The sequence below is a fragment of the Clytia hemisphaerica genome, unplaced genomic scaffold (assembly GCF_902728285.1).
Source record: "Clytia hemisphaerica strain Z4C2 unplaced genomic scaffold, Clytia hemisphaerica genome assembly, whole genome shotgun sequence".
NCBI classification, from domain to species: Eukaryota; Metazoa; Cnidaria; class Hydrozoa; order Leptothecata; family Clytiidae; genus Clytia; species Clytia hemisphaerica.
Window position 1 is genome coordinate 210,028 of NW_027103994.1, and position 19,231 is coordinate 229,258.

The 19,231-nt window shown below is 34.4% G+C and overlaps 1 protein-coding gene across 2 annotated transcripts in view; it reads right to left on the reverse strand.

Annotated features, from left to right (window-relative positions):
- The window catches only part of LOC136811207 (mothers against decapentaplegic homolog 4-like), a 32,940-nt gene extending 17,617 nt beyond the window's left edge, over positions 1 to 15,323 (reverse strand). Inside the window, exons 1-4 of one of the 2 annotated variants that reach the window (XM_067067821.1) lie at positions 14,782 to 15,323; positions 9,033 to 9,160; positions 2,951 to 2,986; positions 1,297 to 1,374 (exon numbers count right to left, since the gene is read on the reverse strand). In XM_067067821.1, coding sequence (XP_066923922.1) covers positions 1,297 to 1,374; positions 2,951 to 2,986; positions 9,033 to 9,160; positions 14,782 to 15,059 — 520 coding nt within the window. In that variant the 5' untranslated portion in view covers positions 15,060 to 15,323. Of the gene's footprint in view, positions 1 to 1,296; positions 1,375 to 2,950; positions 2,987 to 4,752; positions 4,949 to 9,032; positions 9,161 to 14,781 lie in introns of those variants that run through there. The other variant, XM_067067822.1, reaches the window with a different exon arrangement.
- Positions 15,324 to 19,231: the final 3,908 nt, after the last annotated feature.

Genomic DNA, 19,231 nt, shown 5'->3' on the forward strand with positions numbered 1-19,231 from the left:
TCTTATTTGACCCCCCCTTTCTTACCCCCCTACATTTCCACCCCCCCTACATTTCCAATTTCCATCCCCCAGTTTTTTTCAGTGAATCTTGGAACCCCCTACAATAGTCCCGCTGCTGAGGTCGATAAATGTTTCATTTCGTGACACACATCTTAGAACTAACTTTTTTTGGTGGAAACTCGCGAATTAGTATATGTAGATTCCAAAATCAAAAAGTTTCCACGATATTATCGTGCAAGTAACGAGTAATTGGCGATTTTTTGCGTTTCCAGGCAAAATTGCAAGGCCTGGAAATTCATGATTTTCGGGGGGTCTTCAAATTTAAGACCTATGAAAGAGCTCTTCAAACTGAGCAAAAAAGTGTATTACACCAAAGTCCCAACTTCTCTAGATCAAAAGTTATGGGCCTATTTGTGGTCAAAAACTGATGGAAAACAGGGAATTTCCCCACAATCTGCATTAATTTATGCAAAATTAAACACCTTTTTGACCATGAATTTCCAGGCCTTGCAATTTTGCCTGGAAACGCAAAAAATCGCCAATTACTCGTTACTTGCACGATAATATCGTGTAAACTTTTTGATTTTGGAATCTATATATACTAATTCGTGAGTTTCCACCAAAAAAAGTTAGTTCTAAGATGTGTGTCACGAAAATTGTTTTCTAGCCACTTTTTTCGATCTCAGCAGCGGGACTACAAAGGCCCTCCAAAAGATGGCACCCCGCTATTAAAAAAGGGGGTGTGAACTATGTGATCATCAAAGAATATCAATGAATAATTGAAACCAACACTCTCTTTCTTTCCAATTCCTATACTTTCCACATCACTCAGAACCCGAATCTGTGATCGCCATCATATCTTATCTTGACAAGATGATCGACGCCATAGCTTTCAAGAAAGCGTATTATAGCTTTTTTCCGTAGAATTGTTTAAAAAATAATGAAAAAGATGGCCATTTGATGGCCAATGTTGATGATGTTATTTTTGTACATGAAGACCCTACACTTCATTTTGGAAAATGGTATCATATAAGGTAAAAAATTTCTTAAAATACTTTTTTGAACTTTAATAATTCTTGGGTTATCATACTTTAGATGGGAATGTTTGAATTATTTCTGTACGTTCAAATGATCATTCTTCACATATATTTATTTTAAACTAAATTAGAATAATGTATTTCACTTTTCAACCGCCGAAACTTCCACCAAACTCATAATTAGAACTCGAATCCCCTTTATAATTCGATATTCCCTATGTAAGTTCGAATTAGGGAGGAACCAATAACTCGTACTTACCTCTGTATGGGTGTGGGCCGCCCCCTATATCACGTGATTTATAATCTTCCATTGTTGGACTCATAGAATTGCTTTGATCTGGAGAAAATATCGAGAAAAAGAAAATCATTGTTATGATATACACTGCTATATGCAATGACTTGACAAACTTACGTATTTCTATCTAGTTTTTTTTCAACCCAATTTATCATTTTCAACCAATCACAGCTGTTTTAAAAGTGACGTAAGCTAAGGAAATTGTCGGGGTACATTATTTGCATAGTTATTTTGTACCAAGTAATTAATTTAAATATTACTCGAACCCAGCCTCCTTCCCTTCACACACCAATGGTTTTTGGATACAAAAGACCATAGTAGAGTAGGTCATGAATGAAAGTCCCTATGAACTAATTTAGGATACTATAAAAAGCCTATTCATGATATGCACCACTGGGGAGTCTTTTTCTTTTTCTTTTTTCACCCAATACGTCACTTTTTCTATTGTTTAAATGACGCATTGGGTGGAAAATTTTAAAAGTTCTCAGAAGACTCTCCAGTGGTGCATATCATGAGAATATAATAAGGTGTTCAAGGCAACCTCCGCGCACTAAACTTATTATTTTTACACGAACATCGAAAGAAGAATCCAAAGACATATCTAAATTTCAAATGAAAAAAAACAACTAAGAAGGCCTGAAAATGAGAAAAATGGATTAAAAGTTTCACTCAAATAATATTGGCCTCCAGTTTTCTTTGTCATTTTCGAGGCTGCGGTTACAAAATAATCTTTAAAAGAAAGTTGGAAAAAGAGACAAAAATAATTTTTCATTTTTCTTTTTTCTTTTGTATTGTTTTAAAGGATAGACCTAAGGCTAATGTAAGGCGACGGAGAATTTAGTTTTTGAGCTTTGAGATTCCTAGAATCTCATGTACCCAAAAAATGTGAAAAGGATTCAATAAATTTAGAATCATTTGATAGTAAGCTCGGGCTTTTAAAACAACCTTTTCAGACTACTTGGTCTAGATTGCGTTCATTCTCGAACATTATCATAAGTATTATAAATGCTCTATTACTGTAGATTGTATCGATCGTAAATTTCTTTACCCATTTTTTCTTTCCCATTTTTGCCTGTAATGTCAGTCTTTGACCTGACCCATAAAAATCTTTGTCAGAACTTTGTAGCCGACCCTCATAGAAAAAATAACTTTAAGGAAAGTTTATTGATTGTGCCATAGGAAAAATGTGAAGGATGGAAAAGGTTTTTAAGGTTCAAGCCCTACTGATAATATGCAGGTTTTCGTGTGTGAGGGGCTACCGAGGATCTTAAATGGTGCGCCGTTGAGGTTAGAAAAACGACCCTAAGTGGGACTAGTTTTTAAGTAATTTGCCAAAATTAGCGAAAAAGGTGACCCTGAATGGCACTGAAATTCCCAAAATGTCTCAAAATTTTCCACTTTCTTCCGAAATTCCCCCGAAAAGGTACCCTACGAGGGACTGATTTTCCATTTTAGTGTTTTTGTGACCCTGTCTGGGACTGAAAAAAGGTACCCTGACCAGCGACACATTTCCATACCGCTTTTTGCCCAAGTACTTCCCTCAGACAGTAATACCAGGAGAAAAGTTAGAGTTTTTAGACTATGTATTTAAAAAGTAAGAAATGGAGAAACATTTTACCTGAGGGGTGTGCGTTCAATGAGAGTGAAGATAGATCTAAAAAGATAACAAAATAATATACGCACAAGTTTTATCAAGTCTTTTAGGGACTGTTTATATGGAGACAGGCTAGCCCGGCCTGGATGGATTTTCGAATTTTATTTTTGACGAATCAAATGCGTAGATCATGTGACATTCGAAAGTCTATCCAACCTAATCAAGCTGGGCCAGCCAGCCTCCGATTACCTAAATTGTTGTTTGAACTCAACATAAAAGAGCTTTAAGACATTAAATGACAATTTTTTTACTGATGATGGTACTCTGTTGAGGCGCGTTTAGAATAATAAATTTCAAAAATGAACCAAAAGCAGCTTCTGTTATCTAATCTTTTATTGAAGATGTATGGAAGGATTTATTTATTTAATTCAATGATAAGTATTCCAGACTAGGAGCGTGGTGGCAGAACATAGCTTCAGCCAGGTTTCTAGCTCCCCCCAACAAAGTAAGGTCCCCCCAACAATTTAGCTCCCCCCAAAAAATTGCCTTGTGCTAGGTCCCCTAACACTTCAGGTCCCAAGATAAACTAAAACAAAAACATTGTTCTCCCGTACCCGTAGAGAGAAGTCAATAAAAAATATATGCGACTACAGTACTGATAAATGAAAACTAAATTTTACTTGTTTTAATATTTATGTTTACAAATCTTTTGCTTTTTATAATTGATTTAATAGTAAGATAAGAGATCTTTTGAATTTAGCTGAACAGCCCCCAAAGTCTCAGTCAGACCATCTAGGCTCCCCCCCCCAACAATCTAGGTCCCCCCAAATATTTTGGTAATTTTAGCCCCCAGGCTCTTTAAAGGCCAAAATATTTCTTAGCCCCCCCCCCAAAAAAAATAGGGGGGCTGAAGCTATGCAGAAGCGCTAGAGTGAGCAACTGCCGCTGAAGCACACAATCACAAATTTCGTCACTCCTTCTCTTGCTGACACCACACAAATAGTAGTTTTTTTCCTAAGAAGTAAAAATTATTAGAATAAGTTTAGTGCTCGCTTCGCCCGATTTCTACTGAGGGGCGCCAAAATTCTGAATATGAATGAGAACGTATCTACCCACTTAGCCCTCATTTTGGTCGCACCACCATGCTACTACTGCTAAAGACTAGAAGGTATTAAGCCCGGGGGGGGGCACTTTGGCAAAAAGGTGATAAGTATGTGCGAGCCATAAAAGTACCCTTTTTCATACCTCAAAAATCACTCAAAAGGGTATAAATTCGTAGGTAAGTCTCTCAAAGGGACCCAAAACATTTAAAACTGAAAATTTTCTTCTCAAAGGGTCACGATTTTCGACAATTTTTGGAAAAATCGCCCAAAATTTTGACAAAAATCTCTCAAAAGGTCCATTCTTGATTAGAAGTGCGATCTTCTGATCCATTGATTTTTTGACGGGGCCAATATAATCCTCACTGTAGAGTGGTGTCAGGGGTGTCAGAGGAGGCAACACTGTCCCCAGCGGGGCGTCGAAAGACAAAGGGGACAAAAAGGCACCTCTGATCACTAATTTTGGCAACCCTTTGTATTTTACACCTTAAAATAAGCAGTGTTCCCAAAAATATTCGTGCTAAAGATTTAACTTTAAATAGGGGGAGAAACTTCCAGAAATGCCTCTCAAGCTTGGGTCAACCCATCACGCTAATGGTTCCTCACTGGGTTTACTGAATAAAATAAAACGTTTTCCTGCGTTTTCATAAAAGTATCATAAACTGTAATTCCAAAGTTTTACCCAAAGAAATTCAACACTCATGAATGAACACGTTTTATCCTTACCAAAGACTTGTACGAGAAGACTCAAATCCATCTCAAACAAAAAAAGTTCCTTTCGTAGTGTTGTTGAAAACTAAGAAGAAATTTCTTTTTCTATGTATAAAATAATAATTTGAAAAGAAAAAGTTCTTTTGTAATAATAGTGTTGTGTTGATTGTAATATCTTATATACTATTTATTTTGTTCTTTTTAATTCCCTAAAAAGAAAGATCTATAGTGTTCTGGTGTGCTTACAAAAATTTATTTCCTCTACTCTAAACTCCAAACAACCATATTTCATATACACGTTTTTTATAAGAACAAACTATATAAGAACATAAATTCTCAAAAAATGACGAAAATAAGAACATGTTAAGAACATTTTTAGGCTTAAAACCCGAAAAATTAAGAACATCTGGAGGCAGCAAAAATTTTGGATGTTTTTATATAAAAACGTATAGCCGATTTTTATTACTATGACCCATACACACTGCTTTCAACTCAGCAATAACAGGTTCAACAATGTTCTAAACAATTCTTATTTTGTGAAAATGTTGAGCCTAATTGTTCTCATAAAATTGTATTGTAGAGTGCACAAATTTACCCCAACTTTACCCTCATTGTAAGAGCCCAAAACTGAAGAGTAAGGAGAGAGTGGACAAACCTTTTCAAGCAAAAAATAATTCTTGAAAATGTGTGGGTACCTCCTGAAAAATTAGCAGAAACATCCTTAGAAAAGTTCTTTTTCATACCTTAAAAGTGAGAGTGGACGAATTTAAACCATTTTTTTATACCCCATGGCAATTTAGAATAATTTTTTACCCCTGGAAAAAAACATTCCTTAGACCCCCTGGAAATACTTCATTGGGTTACCCCTTGGAAAAATTTGTCTATCACCAATGAAAAAACTCAGCTTAAAATTCAAGATAAAGCTAAACATCTCTACAACAAGATTTAACTTCGACAAGCCGCAGTAAAAAAACTTTGAAAGTAAAATGAAAGATACATTTATTCAAGATTTTATGAAGCAAAATGGTGCCTTATGGAAGCTGCGAGAGCCGAACACAATCTTTGTGGAGGTTGTATATAAATGTGTCAGCTATTCAACAAGATGGCTCCAACACTGGCTCCAGCACTCATTTTCATGCAAAAAAACTTCAATTTGTTTGAAAAAATATCATGTCAAAATAAATTAATCATGCTGAACCGTGCAGACAGCCAATGAAAATCAAGAGATTTTGAATTCAAGAAAGAAGTTTATACATTAATGGATGGAACATAAAAAATTTACGACTTCAAAAGTAAGGAGTTATCCTCAGAAGGTTTTTGTTATAAGAACTACAAATTCTTATGAATTAAATTATGATATTCTTGTGCAATACGATTTCTTTTAAAATTGTTCCAAATAACTAGCAGTAAACTGTGCCAAAATCTGCGAATATTTATTGGAAGCATTAATATCCAAAAAGAAGATATTTTATGCCATCGCATGGGTCCTTTTACAAAAAAACATATGAAATAACTTTTTCTTACGAAAAGTTTTGACTTGCTAGCTACTGTAAATGTTTTCATAATATCGATAAACAATCAAAGTCAATTTGTCTCATCACGCCATCGACTAAATAGTTAAAAGTCTGGCAGACATATTGACCAGATTTTAAACAAAAGAACAAGAGAGGTTTAGCTTTGTGCTATCTTTGTGGAGTATTATTAATCAGAATTTTGACACTGCCTTTCATATTGCTGTAGTACACGCTTTTTCTTTTGTAAGAATATTCATGATGAAATTGGCCAAAAGATTAAGAATATGCTGAGACTACCACCATCATGGAATTTGGAAGCAGAACCTATTAAAGAATATCATTTTTAGAAAAAATGCTCTGTAAATTGCCAAGTATCCACCAGCAATGCTAAAAGCTTTAACAAAAATGCTAATTTTTAGCTTGAGGTATGTATTACATGCTAGATTTTGGCTGGGATTGGATCCTAACCTAAGAATACAGTAAGAATATTTTAGGATGATTTTTCTCAAAAATTTAAGAATATTCATGATAAAATGGAAAAACACCATTCTAACAAAAAAGCGTGTATTATCCAAAGATATAGTTTTCTTTCCAATGTCCAATATTTCTAATCCGTAGGATCAACTACACGTTTTTTTATTTTTAATAAACTAGTTTTACCAAGCAGCCTCAATGTTTCTTAATAAATCGGCCTTTTAAGCCTTAAATGTTTCTTACATGTTTCTAAACTTTTTGACATAATCAGCCTCATGGAAGGCTGGATTGGAATGGAAGGTTCATAAAAGAAACCGAATTAAAAAAAGTTATTTTCTCATTCTCAGCCTCACCATGTTTCTTAGATGTTTCTTAGTTTTTAGGCATTCTGAGCCTCATGTTTCTTAAAAGTGTGTTTCTTAAAAAAAAAAAAAAACGTGTAAGTCTTCTTTTAGGCAATTAGGAGATTTCAATCATAGAATCACGCCTACGACGCTTAAAAGTTATAACAGAAAAATGTTCTCCGGATATTTTCTCCAAAAAAAACTGTTGCAATTCTCTTACCCCAGAAATAGAAGCTCGTTAAATGCACTTCAAAAATTTAATTGAAAAATCATCATCATTTTTTGAAGTTACTAATCATACCAACTGAAGTATTATAAAATCGAGATTTGCATAAACTTCATGAAGTTTGTATTAAAAAAGGGTTCATTGATGGAAATATATTTTGTCTAGAGTTTAGTACGAATAAGAAGTTTGTTTTCTGTGAATCTAAAGTAGTGTGACGTTTTTATAATTGAATTAAACATCAAAATGTTCAGGGGAAAAGATCAGAAGATATTACCTTGATTTACACCTGAATCATTTATTACAAATCTTTTCTTTATAAGAACGTCTAACATCTTCAAGCAGGTGTTCATAATATTTTGAGTTTTAACATTAAAATGTTCTTGTTATCACCATCTTGTAAGTAGTTTTGGGTATTTTACTAAGAAATTGGGTGTTTTAGGGTTTTATTCCTAAATTCTTAACTTTCTTTTGATATTTTAGTCGTGTTCTCATATAGTTTGTTCTTATAAAAAACCGCGTAGTACTTTTTGAATTTCTTTAAATTATAAACCTACATGGCTAGACTTTCAGGAGCCTTGCTTTAACAAATATTCCCCTCAAAATTATATTTAACAAACGATTTTTATATTGACAATTTCTTGAATTCGATTTCGGAGAGTATGGGTTTTTTTTGGGGAAACTAAAGTAAGAATCTACAGTGTGCCCCCAAAAAGTGGACAAATCTTTATATAAAGTAAAATCCTCAAAAGTCATTACCTAAACTGGGCTTAAAATAATTGTAAGATATTAAATTGAATAGGTTTTTAAGATCGAAAAAACAAGTATATACAAATTATAAAACTTGAGATAAATTATGAGGATTTTACTTTGTATAAAAATTTATCCGCTTTTTTGGGACCCACTGTAGTCCTTCAGGGCCGGCGAATCAATTTTGAAAGTGGAGGGGCCAAATAGTAAGTGTCTAAGGAGGCGCCACCATGGTTGGCGCCGACGGGCCTTTCTTAGCAAAAAAGTGGGGGGGGCCCTGTCCTTACAGTATCGGAAGTGTCGGTTTGTATTGAAAATGACTGTTGATTTCCGATCTTATACTTCAGACCGGTAGACGTAGGCAATTAGGTAAAAATGGTAACAGGTATTTCACCATATCAATGCATTACTAGGTCAGTGTGGAAATCACACTGAACGACCGCCGGCAAAAAAATGATCGTAGCAACGCTACCATTTTAAATAGATAAAACTCGATTATTAATTTTGAAACGAAAAAATGTATACGGTAAGTACTAAATTGATCGAGTCAAGCGAAATCAAAAGATAATGGCCGTCAAATAAGTAGTGAGCCCAATCAAAACGAGATTAGAAGACTAAAGTGAAAAAACCAGCCTCCGGCGGTCGATAAAGGCAGCTTTTTAAGGTCAATTTTTTCCATTTTGAAAATATTGATTTTCAAATTTTAACGATATCGTTTAACTGATAACTTAAAAATAAATAATGACAGGGGTCCATAGTTTTCATATTAAAAGACAAAGACAATTTTGTCCGAAACATCAATCAACCTTTGATTCGGACATTGGTACCAAAAGTATCAAAAGTGTCAATGAAAGTTGCATCCAAAGCCATCATAAATTTGGCAGTTTGGTTGAGATTTTTTAGAGAAGTTTTGTAGTTGTGGATGTCTGTAGTTTTTTTTTTTCTGGAAAGACCAATATTTGCAATTAAAAGGATTGAAAACCGACATACCTGGTGAAACGACACGTTCATAGTGGAATGGATTAATACAAACACTTTCACACTTCAGATCGAATGCAAATTGACAAAATGCTGCTTGTTTTAATTCGTTCTTATGTAGGTCTGGCCATCTCCATATCCTAAAAAAACAGAAAAAAAGAAAAATTGAAAAACATAATAAATACATGACATTTTACAGGTTTATATACTTGTCTCAACCCCCACATACCTTTCTCCCCAGATGACCCACTAAGATAAGTGGACGCGTCGAAACTGATGTGACATTTAAAATCTTTTGATTTTTCGTCAAACGGTATATATTTTTAACCCCTTTAACCTCCACCATAGCGAGCACCTCACCAATAACCGGGATTTTTCATTCCGTTTCTTAGTGAGTTGCACTTTGACGATTTTTGAAAAATAGAAGCCTTTCAAATGCTCTGACCACTGATCTTTATATGTCCCTGGACCAAGTTACTCAATCCTAGCCAGACAAAAATTTTTGATCGGAGTTTTTTTGAAATTGGTACCCTAATGGCGGCATACTCAATAGCGGTGAAAATGCATCGAGAGCGCTAGATCTATTTTTCCTCAAATACTTTTGGTGATGTAGCGCCGTTAGACGTTAATTTTTAACATTGAAATGGCTTCTTTTCGGGTACCAATTCCAAAAAAAACTCCGATCAAAGATATAGCTTGGTCCAGGAATATATAAAGGTCGGTAGCTCTGACTCAAATTCGATTTTTTCCCTACTGCAAGAGCTTCGAAAGTTTAAAGTGGCGTCAAAAAAGACACAAAGTAGAATAAACGTTACTGCGTAGAAAAAAGCTGTAACGTCTAGTAAAGGCTATCTTCACCAGAATTTTTCTAACACTAAAATATTTTCAATCAAGTTTGTGTTTACTCATCTGTTGACAGAGGTCGATAGTACCTTAAAGTATCAGAGCGATCATATGAAATCATGAAATATCAAAAGTCAAAAAAATTCACACGCAAGATAACAAAAGTAAAATATGTTCCAATATGAAATGTCAATTATAATTATCTTAAAATATGCAGAATGAATTCGAATTAGATCTAGGTATGTAGACAAGTTCATCAAATTGAAATCGTTTTAAGAAAACCAGTATCTATTACACGAAATCTCTATAGTATTTTTTAGTATACTTATTTTCTAGATCAGACATCTTATATCTAAGACTACAAATATTCAAGGGTAAGTGGAAAAACGAAAACAGAATAATAATAGTCTTTAAAGTCATCAGACAATAGCAAGGTGTGGTTTCTGGCTTATATATTTGAGTAAAAGGCAATTATATAATCTTAAAAACAGTACAAGTTTTGTCTACGTTAGTAAGGAATAAATTATTTTTGCTTTTTACAATAAATATCTGTCAGAGCCAGAGGAGCAAAACTATAAAATGCAATTTCGTTTATTAAACCAAATGATCGCATGCGTACTTTTAGGCACTCTGTGTGGAGAAACATGATACGAAGGAAATTCATCTTCTATAAGGTTATCATGTCATTATTACTTGGAGTCATTTATATTATGTTTGCAGCACTATTTTAACTTGCAGCAGGGGGGATCGATACTAAAATCTAGGACATCTTAATGTTTAGTCATGTGGTGGTATACCCAAAAACATCCCTTTAGGTACCATGGGGGTACAAAGGTGGTATCCAGGCTAAAATTTAAGAGCTTTTTTGGTAAATTGGTACTAATTAAAATTAGATAGATTTTGCAATTTTTCAAAAAAAATTAAAATTTTCTCATTTAAAGAAAATTTCCCAAGTTCAATTATTTTTGCATCCAGTCAAATGTCTTCAATGTTTGCTCAATTCATGAAGCATCATAGTTTAAAAGTATCATTCTTTGAGAAAAAAGAATATTCTGTTGCAAATTATCAGCACTCTTATCTTAATTAAGAAGAATGATCCTGAGAAGACAAAATTTGTCCTGAAAATACCAAAATTTGGTGGTCTCAGTGTTAAAATGTCCCTAAAAATTTAGTACATGGGCACTAAAATACCACTTCTCTAAAATGGGGTGGTGGTATGCAAAAAATTCTCGAAAATCTTTTTAGTACTCATATATATCCAGGATTTTAGTACGGACCCCCCCCCCCCGTAATGTTTGCTCAATTCATAATACCACTTCTCTAAAAAACCGATACTTTTGTCTGATTGGGTAAATTTCGGAGTATTATTAGAGTCAGTACTTTCAAGTATTTTGATAAATTTCAATGGGCACATATAATTCATCCCCTTTTTTTAATGGGGATGAATTATACTTTTATACTATTATACTTTTTTTTGGGGAAACCAAACGTTTTGGGGAGATGGGAATGTAGGGGGTCAAATAAGAAAGGCGGGCTTAGAAATTATTGTAATACATACAAATGGTCTGTTTTAAAGTAAAAATATCAACACTCACAGTTAAATTCAAGTTCAAATTTTTTCATCCGACACTTCAAAATACTTTCACACTGGTAGGCTGATAGGTTTTGTTTTTGCTTTTGCTTTTACTTTTGCTTTTACTTTTGCCTGTCGTCCATTTTGTTTTTTCAGCATGCTCTTAGGCTAGGTCATTTGGACTTATATTTTTCTAGTCAATCATTAGTCAAGTATTTATTTTTTTCAACTTATTTTTGTTCAATTACTTATTAGTTTTAAACTTTCATTTTCAGTTTGAACATATTCAATCATCAAAACACCTGACTGCTGATATTCATTGTTATTTTACAATGCGCATAAATAGCAACATTTGTTTTTGCTGTCCAATATTTTCGAATATATAGCTTCCATGGAGGCTACATAATTTCAAAAAATTGACGTCACACAACAAGTTCAATGACAAATTTGAGCATCTTCTTTTTGATGTAACGTCACAAAATAAAAAGAAGACTTTTGAAAAAGCTACCAAGAAACCAGATTTACGAGCTTATAAAATGGAATTATGTTTGAAAACGAGAAATATTTTAGCAATGAACGGATAATAAACCATTTATTTGGGCGCAGTCTCATCCAATATGAAATATATTTGGCTATGAGAAAATATATTATATTATATCTTTTCTCGCACACCCATATATTTTTGCATATTGGATTTGACTTTATCCAATAACTGCTTAATATTCACAATGTGTCTTTGGGTGTTCTCATTCAATCTCAGTCCCATCCTACAACATCTGCAAACTAGTTATTACACAAATATTGCTAGTCATTAATTTATGGAATCGAATTGAAAAATTTTGTGTTAATAAAACCCCCTTAATTAAAACCAGCCGTGGTGTTCTTAAAAAAGCAAACAAAATTTGTGTTAATTTTTTGCGTGTGAATTTCAAGGCCATTGAATACTTGCCTAGTAATATTTGTGTAATTAGTTGCCAAGTTTCAAAATTCTGAATGTGGGACAAGGTGTGTAGTTTAAAGTTTTTTAAAACTTGTTAAATCTACAATATATATATATTAGCCCCCATCTTCCTGGCTATCCCCCCTTTGTCATGAAAATTTCTGATCCCCCTTCTTCAATAGATATGTTTTGGCGAACGCTACAGTCTTTTGAATAACTAATTACTCCATAGCAGTTACCTAGAGACAGATAATTTATCATGTTTTTATTGGCTGAGGGAAAATAATGTATGTGGAGTAAATAGTTATTTGAAAGATTGTGGCGTTCGCCAAAACATCTATTGAAGAAGGGGAATCAGAAATTTTCATGGAAAAGGGGGGATAGCAAGAAGGGGGATAGTTTAAGAAGGGTTACATATATATTGTAGATTATTTTCAAGCACTGTTATGAAATTTGGTCTTCATGAAAGGAAGTTTTCGGTTAGAGTAGTCTGAGTCAAAAAGAAGAAAGAAGTTTATTATTTCGCTTTCTCTCTCTGAAGATATTTCACCATATATTTGTTCAAGCTTTTTTTGTCCAAAATCCTTGGGGGATAGGCATTTTTAAGGTTGGGGGATACACATTTTTAAAGGTTGGGGGGATAGGCATTTCTAAAGGTTGGGGGATGCCAAGAAGGGGGGATCATTTAAGAAGGGGATCAGACCCCTTTCCACACTATGGGTATATAAAATTGGTTATAAATGCAGACAGGCATCTGAATTTTCAAAGTTTAAAAAGCCTGTCAACAAGCAAGATTCACGTACAGATTGTTTCAGACATTCTGTATAAGACTAAACTACCGTCAGCTGCTCTAACTTGGGACTATCTGACAAAACATGGGACAGCAATTCGGCCACCATTTCACCGAACCTCCAATTCATTTGATTTGAGTTTATAAACGGCGTATTAAAAAATACAATTTCTCTTTTGCACTGAGTAGGCTTTTAAATCGAAATCTGAAAAAATTCGTAGTGGAGCAAATGTCTGGAAAGAAGAAGACGAAATACACCTTTCCCATAATTCGTAAAACTAATGCGCACGCATCATTTGATGCTCTCTGACACTGTTTGGACTCTGGAGGTAAACAAACCTGCTTTTGCCTGCGGCGGTTACTCTAATTCGGTCATTTTGAATAAAAACAAAAAAGTTTAAAAGGGCGCGCTATCAGTGAAAGTTATCGTGACATGTTATGACAGAAAGTATGATTGATAAACTTGGTGTAGTTGCCAAAACAAATTTTTTGTCAAAGAGATTTAACAGTAAGTGCTAATAGGCAGCGTTGTAAGAACATCAAATTTCAACAAATACTGGGTTCAATTCAATCGTATACAATGTCATTTTTCCCTCAGGTTGTCAAGCTATGGAACAATCTTCCCTCTGAAGTCACATCTATTGAAGATCGTAATTTATTTTTTAGTAAAATTAGCACCTTAGATTTCAAATAGACATTAAGATTTACCCCATTGCATTGCGATAGCCAAACTAATCTCCTATCTACTCTCAGCATTTCAATACTTAAGTCCCATAAACGCTGACATAAATCATAATCTCTACAATTAAATTCTTCTCAACCACTTTTCATCCTTCTATTTCATTATTAGAAAATAAATTATTTTAAAAACATTAACATTAACATTATTTAAACCCATCATTCATTGTATATATACTTTCATATTTCAATCATAGATTTTTTTAGTATTTCTTTATTTTTGTATTAAATTTCTTTTTTTTTATATTCAAGAGAATAGGTTTTGTAAAACCTTCTATGAATTATCAAATAGAAATAGTAGAAGTGAAAATACCGGCCAGATATTCAACAGTCCCTTCATGTTTCGACCAATCGTTAGAGCAGTTGACAGTACGTACGTACGTACGTATGCACCAAGCTCAGAAATTACCCCTGTCAGACTGTGACGTTAATTTTTTAATTTTTTCTCGCCTTGGAAATTTTTTTCTCCAGTGGTGGTCGGTAGGAAATTCTGATGAAAATCTATGTACTTTCGCAAAATGCATCGGAAATTTCACTCTTTTTCTGTTTTTAATTCAATTGCGTGCCTTGGAAATTCATACATTTTCTTCTCTAGTCTTGAAAATTTTGACTTTTGGTGAAAACTTTTGCCCTCAGAAATTCTGTGCCCCCCCCCCTGTTACAGACAGATTCTGGAATAGCCCTTTAGAAAACATGTTTGGATGGACCCTCTGGAATTCAAAGGGCAGCCCACATAGTGACCTGGATTCATTCAATTTATATTATGTTTTGAATCAATCACTTCATGCTCTGACACTTACTTTTAATGAGAAAATGTGTAGCCCTCTCAAACTTATGTACAACAATAAACTGTATGTTCTCTTCAAGATATATTTACCTAGCATATATAACATGTGGAAATCCTTTTCTGCCAGCAACTTGCAGTCTACCATCGAGGGTCCTTTGGATTGTGACACACTTTGTTGGGTGAGCTCCTCCTGTGGTAATAGAAGTGATCAAGGCATCAAGTTCGTCCTTTTTTTCTTTCAGTTTTTTAACTAGTGATTCAATGGCTCTCTTGGCAAAAGTTTCTGATTCTCCACCTTGTCGATGACACATTAAACTGTGTACAATACTAAGACAAGCATCATTTGAAGAGGGTGCCTGGACAGCCATGTTGTTTTGATGTTTTCCCTCCGAATCGCCGGGCGAATGATGATATCAAAATTAAAAATCCTCCATCTCACATCCTGTCTGGCTTTCTTATTGCACAAATGGAAATTATTCTACTCATTTTTCATTTCTAAATCCACCGAAATGAACTTCCAAGCAAATTAACATCTGACGAATGAAAATATGAGCTTGAATCCATTGATTTCTTCGAGAAGTTCTTGGCCGAAAGAAATTTTACCGACGGAGGAGGGAGACAAAACTCAATACAGGTAAAAAATATTGGCGCGATCAAGAATCAAATCAATCTGGGTACGCATTTAAGAGCCGCAATGATGCGGATAATAAACACCGTCTAAAAGTGAAAATGTTTCAAAACCCTTCAAAACGTCACTGAAAATTGCTGGGGAAGAAAGTCCTCACCGCAGACAAAAAATTAATGTCATTAACATACAGCTCTGAATCTAGATCTTAATATGCTGATTTTGACGTATAAATGATCATGCCTAAGTAAGGTCCCAAATTTTCCGCGCCAAACTTACTGAACTTATGTCTTTTTGGACATACTATAAGTTACACGATACTTACTTGTTTTTTTAGCGGGGATAAAAAAATTGGCGAAAATTGGAGTATCGAATGGGGATACGATATTTTGGCCAGATTTGGGAGGGAGGCTCGCGGGTCTGCGAGAAGAGGGCGTTATATTTATAAATTGTCGATGTGTTGTCTTTTTTTGAGATTTCTAAGCGAATACGATCACAAAAATCTGTGCGATGTGTCTCTTATCTAACATATTTTGCCAAAACTACCGTCAAATTGATATTGCACAAAGTGAAATTCGACCGGTGAAGACAGAATGACAAATCTTATTCGTCTTAACCCTATTCGAACTAGGGGGGGGGGGCTCTTTCTGTTCGGTGGTCAAACTATTGGTAATAGCTCCTGAAATAATAGAGCTATTGCCTTGAAATGTTCTGTAAATTCCTAACTTTTATTCAGCTTCAAAATAAAAAAAAATTTGACACCTAAAAGTTTTCACACCTTGAGTATGATGACATTTCTGACAGTAAGGTGTCACAAAAATTGACACTTTTCCAATACAAATTTATTTTTAATGTCAAATATATTGTTTAAACCGTAATTTATTGAATATTTAGGATAAAATAAGCATTTTAAACTCAGACAACTTTTTTCCAAAGCTTTTGTTAGAATACAATAGCTATTTATAAGAACAAAGGAAATTTTCGGTTTTTGTTCACTTTGGGCATGATGAGTGACGTCATCAAAAATTTCTTTTGTCAAAAGTTACCTTACGTGACAAAGATCTTGTGTGCCAAATTTCATCCAAAAAGACCCACTAGATCAAAAGTTAAGGGGTGGTACAGGAAAAGCCCCCCCCCCCCTAGTTCTGAACCGCCCCTAAAAGCCTAGGATGAATAGGGTTAAAACAATTTAATTCAGGCTGAATAGATCAGATTAACTGTTTGTCGTCACAGGTTAACATTAATAATATTGTGAAACTCACGCACGGTATTGCAACACTGCCTTTGAAAGGAACCAGGATAATTTTTCACTTGTCTAGGGGTCATACTTTTATGGTGTGACGGGATCGGGCCTATTTTAGTACGGTATTACGGGATTTAACAAAAAAAGAGACGGGGAAACGGTAATTTAAAATCAGACAGACGGTGATGGTGTTATTGTTTTTTCTCATTTTTTTGGGATTCCGGGATTCAGTAAAAATCTTGAGGGAAAACAAAACAAAACAAAAGCAAGTCTGCAGGTTGTAGAAAATTTGATACAGCCTAGACTAGGGTCTAAACCCCTACAAACCCCCCCCCCCCTAGTCTAGGCTGTATCAAATTTTCTACAACCTGCAGACTTGATATTGTTTTTCGTTGTTTTGAATATGTTCTAATAAAAAGGTGTATGAATATACGAGCCTTAAATTTCGACATCAAACATTACTATCTTAAACACCAATATTAGTATTACACGCTTTTTTTTATAAGAAAATACACTTTATAAGAATGTCCATGATGAAAATATGGCCAAAAAATTAAGAATAATGCTAAGAATATCACTATATGGAATTTTGCTATTCAAGCTAAAAATGCCATTTTTAGAGCATTTTCAATTATAAATTGTCAATTACTCTCAAGTAAGGCTTACTCCCTTCACAAAAATGCCATTTTATGCTTGAGACGTATGTACTAAATGTTAAAAAATCTAGTCTGAAACCTAAGAATGCTGGAAGAATATTCTAGGATGATTTTCCCAAAAAAGTTAAGAATATCCATGACGAAATGGATTTACACCATTCTTATAAAAAAGCGCGTAGTTGAAAATCATCTTGTCAAAGATTTCGTTTTGTAAATGGAAAACAATAATTAAAAACTATTAGAATAATTCCCAGGGGAAAATTAAGAGAAAAGAAACAATATTTCCCCCTAAACTGAAAAAAGGAAAATAATTTTCTGAGAAAATAATGATTTCTCCCCTGATGTTTGTTATTTTGTAAAATCTTGAGATTGACTTTAAACGTAAATGATTAATGTCAAAACAATCTGATATAAGTAATAACAAGTCTTGATTTGCTGAGGAAACTACTGGAAACAACTAATAATTACGATCGTAAACCGGCTGGATATATTAGTTTGATTGCTGGCTTTAAAGAACAGTCTATCACAAGACAATCAGCAACAAAATCTTTCAGCAGTTTGAGCCCAACAAGGAGATTAACTAGTAGGATCATCAGCGGGTGGCGAAAAGGAAATCTGGGTCAAAGTGGACGCTCATTGGATGCAGAAATAATAAATTTCAATTCAAGATTCAGGACCTTGTTTAGTACATCTCAGTATATCAACCACTGAAAATTATCAAAGTGTTTATAACCGAGCAGAAACAAAGAAAATACTGGACAGCGATATGTCTTACAACATTGGAAACTTGACAAACACGTCATCAGTACAAATCTTCACACCTGAAGGGAATCTCATTTACTCCATCATGACCATGACACTTGTTATAGCAGGAATCATCCTTAATTCTCTTTTCGTCGCTTTGTACAACAGCCGAAGCAAAATCATCAAACAGAATCATTTTAATTTGAGTTTAGCACAGCTCAGTTTTGCCTATATTGTTCAATATATAGGTTTTATACCATACGTTTTACTTAACGTTCGTTCATTTTCCAAACTGAAAACAGCGGCAAGTATACATTTCCTATGCGGTATCAAAGATGGATTAAGCCTATTCTTCGCGGCTGCAAACTGTTGTATTTATCTACTCTGCTCGATGACTTATACACGCTATATGCTGATTAATAAACCATTATCTGCTAGCCGATTTACAAAGGAAAGATGTAAGCGGCTTTATGTTATTTTCTGGATGGTATCTATTGTTAGTATGATTCCAAATTATTTGACATTGTACGCTTACGGGGAGCTACCATTTTGTTTACGTACGTATCCGTTAGGTGAATCGTTCATGCGTTTTTACGGTGCAATCACAGTGTTAATTGGTTTTGTTATACCATTTTTAGTTTTGGTGCTCATTTATTTCATGGTGGTCTGTAAATTATACAGTACCAGAAACGAACGTTGCTCGAATGCAGGACCCGGATTACAAAATCAGAATAAAGTACTGAAGAAAAGTTATAGGACAAAAGTGGTTAAAATTCTTGGCGTTGTTTTAGGGATTTTCATTATTTGTTGGCTACCCATGATGTGCGGTTGGGTCCTTGGCTATACCGGATTTTATGATCGATCTTTCGAAAGTGAAGAAGCAAAAGCCCGGATGTACCGGTTTGTTTTATTGCCCGCTTTATGTTCCGGTATCCTCAGTGTACTTTTTAACGTGTTTTCGAATTCAAGTATCAGAGCTAGTATTCGAAGACGAAAAAGTTATCGGTTCTCACGTACCGTTTCCAGAATGAAATCGAGGAATAAAAGTAGCGTTAAAGTTACTGGAGCAGGAGATACAAGCTTTGAGTTAACGACAGTCTCGGTACGATCAAGGAGGTTTTGCATTGAACAAAGTTGAAGACAGATGAACTATCCAATGTGTGACTCACAGATTTCTGTAAAGCCCGAAGGGCTAAATGTCGTGCTTTAAGCCATCGTAGGCAAAAAAAGTGAATATCGGAAAAAATATAGTTGCTATTGTTTTCGAAAACC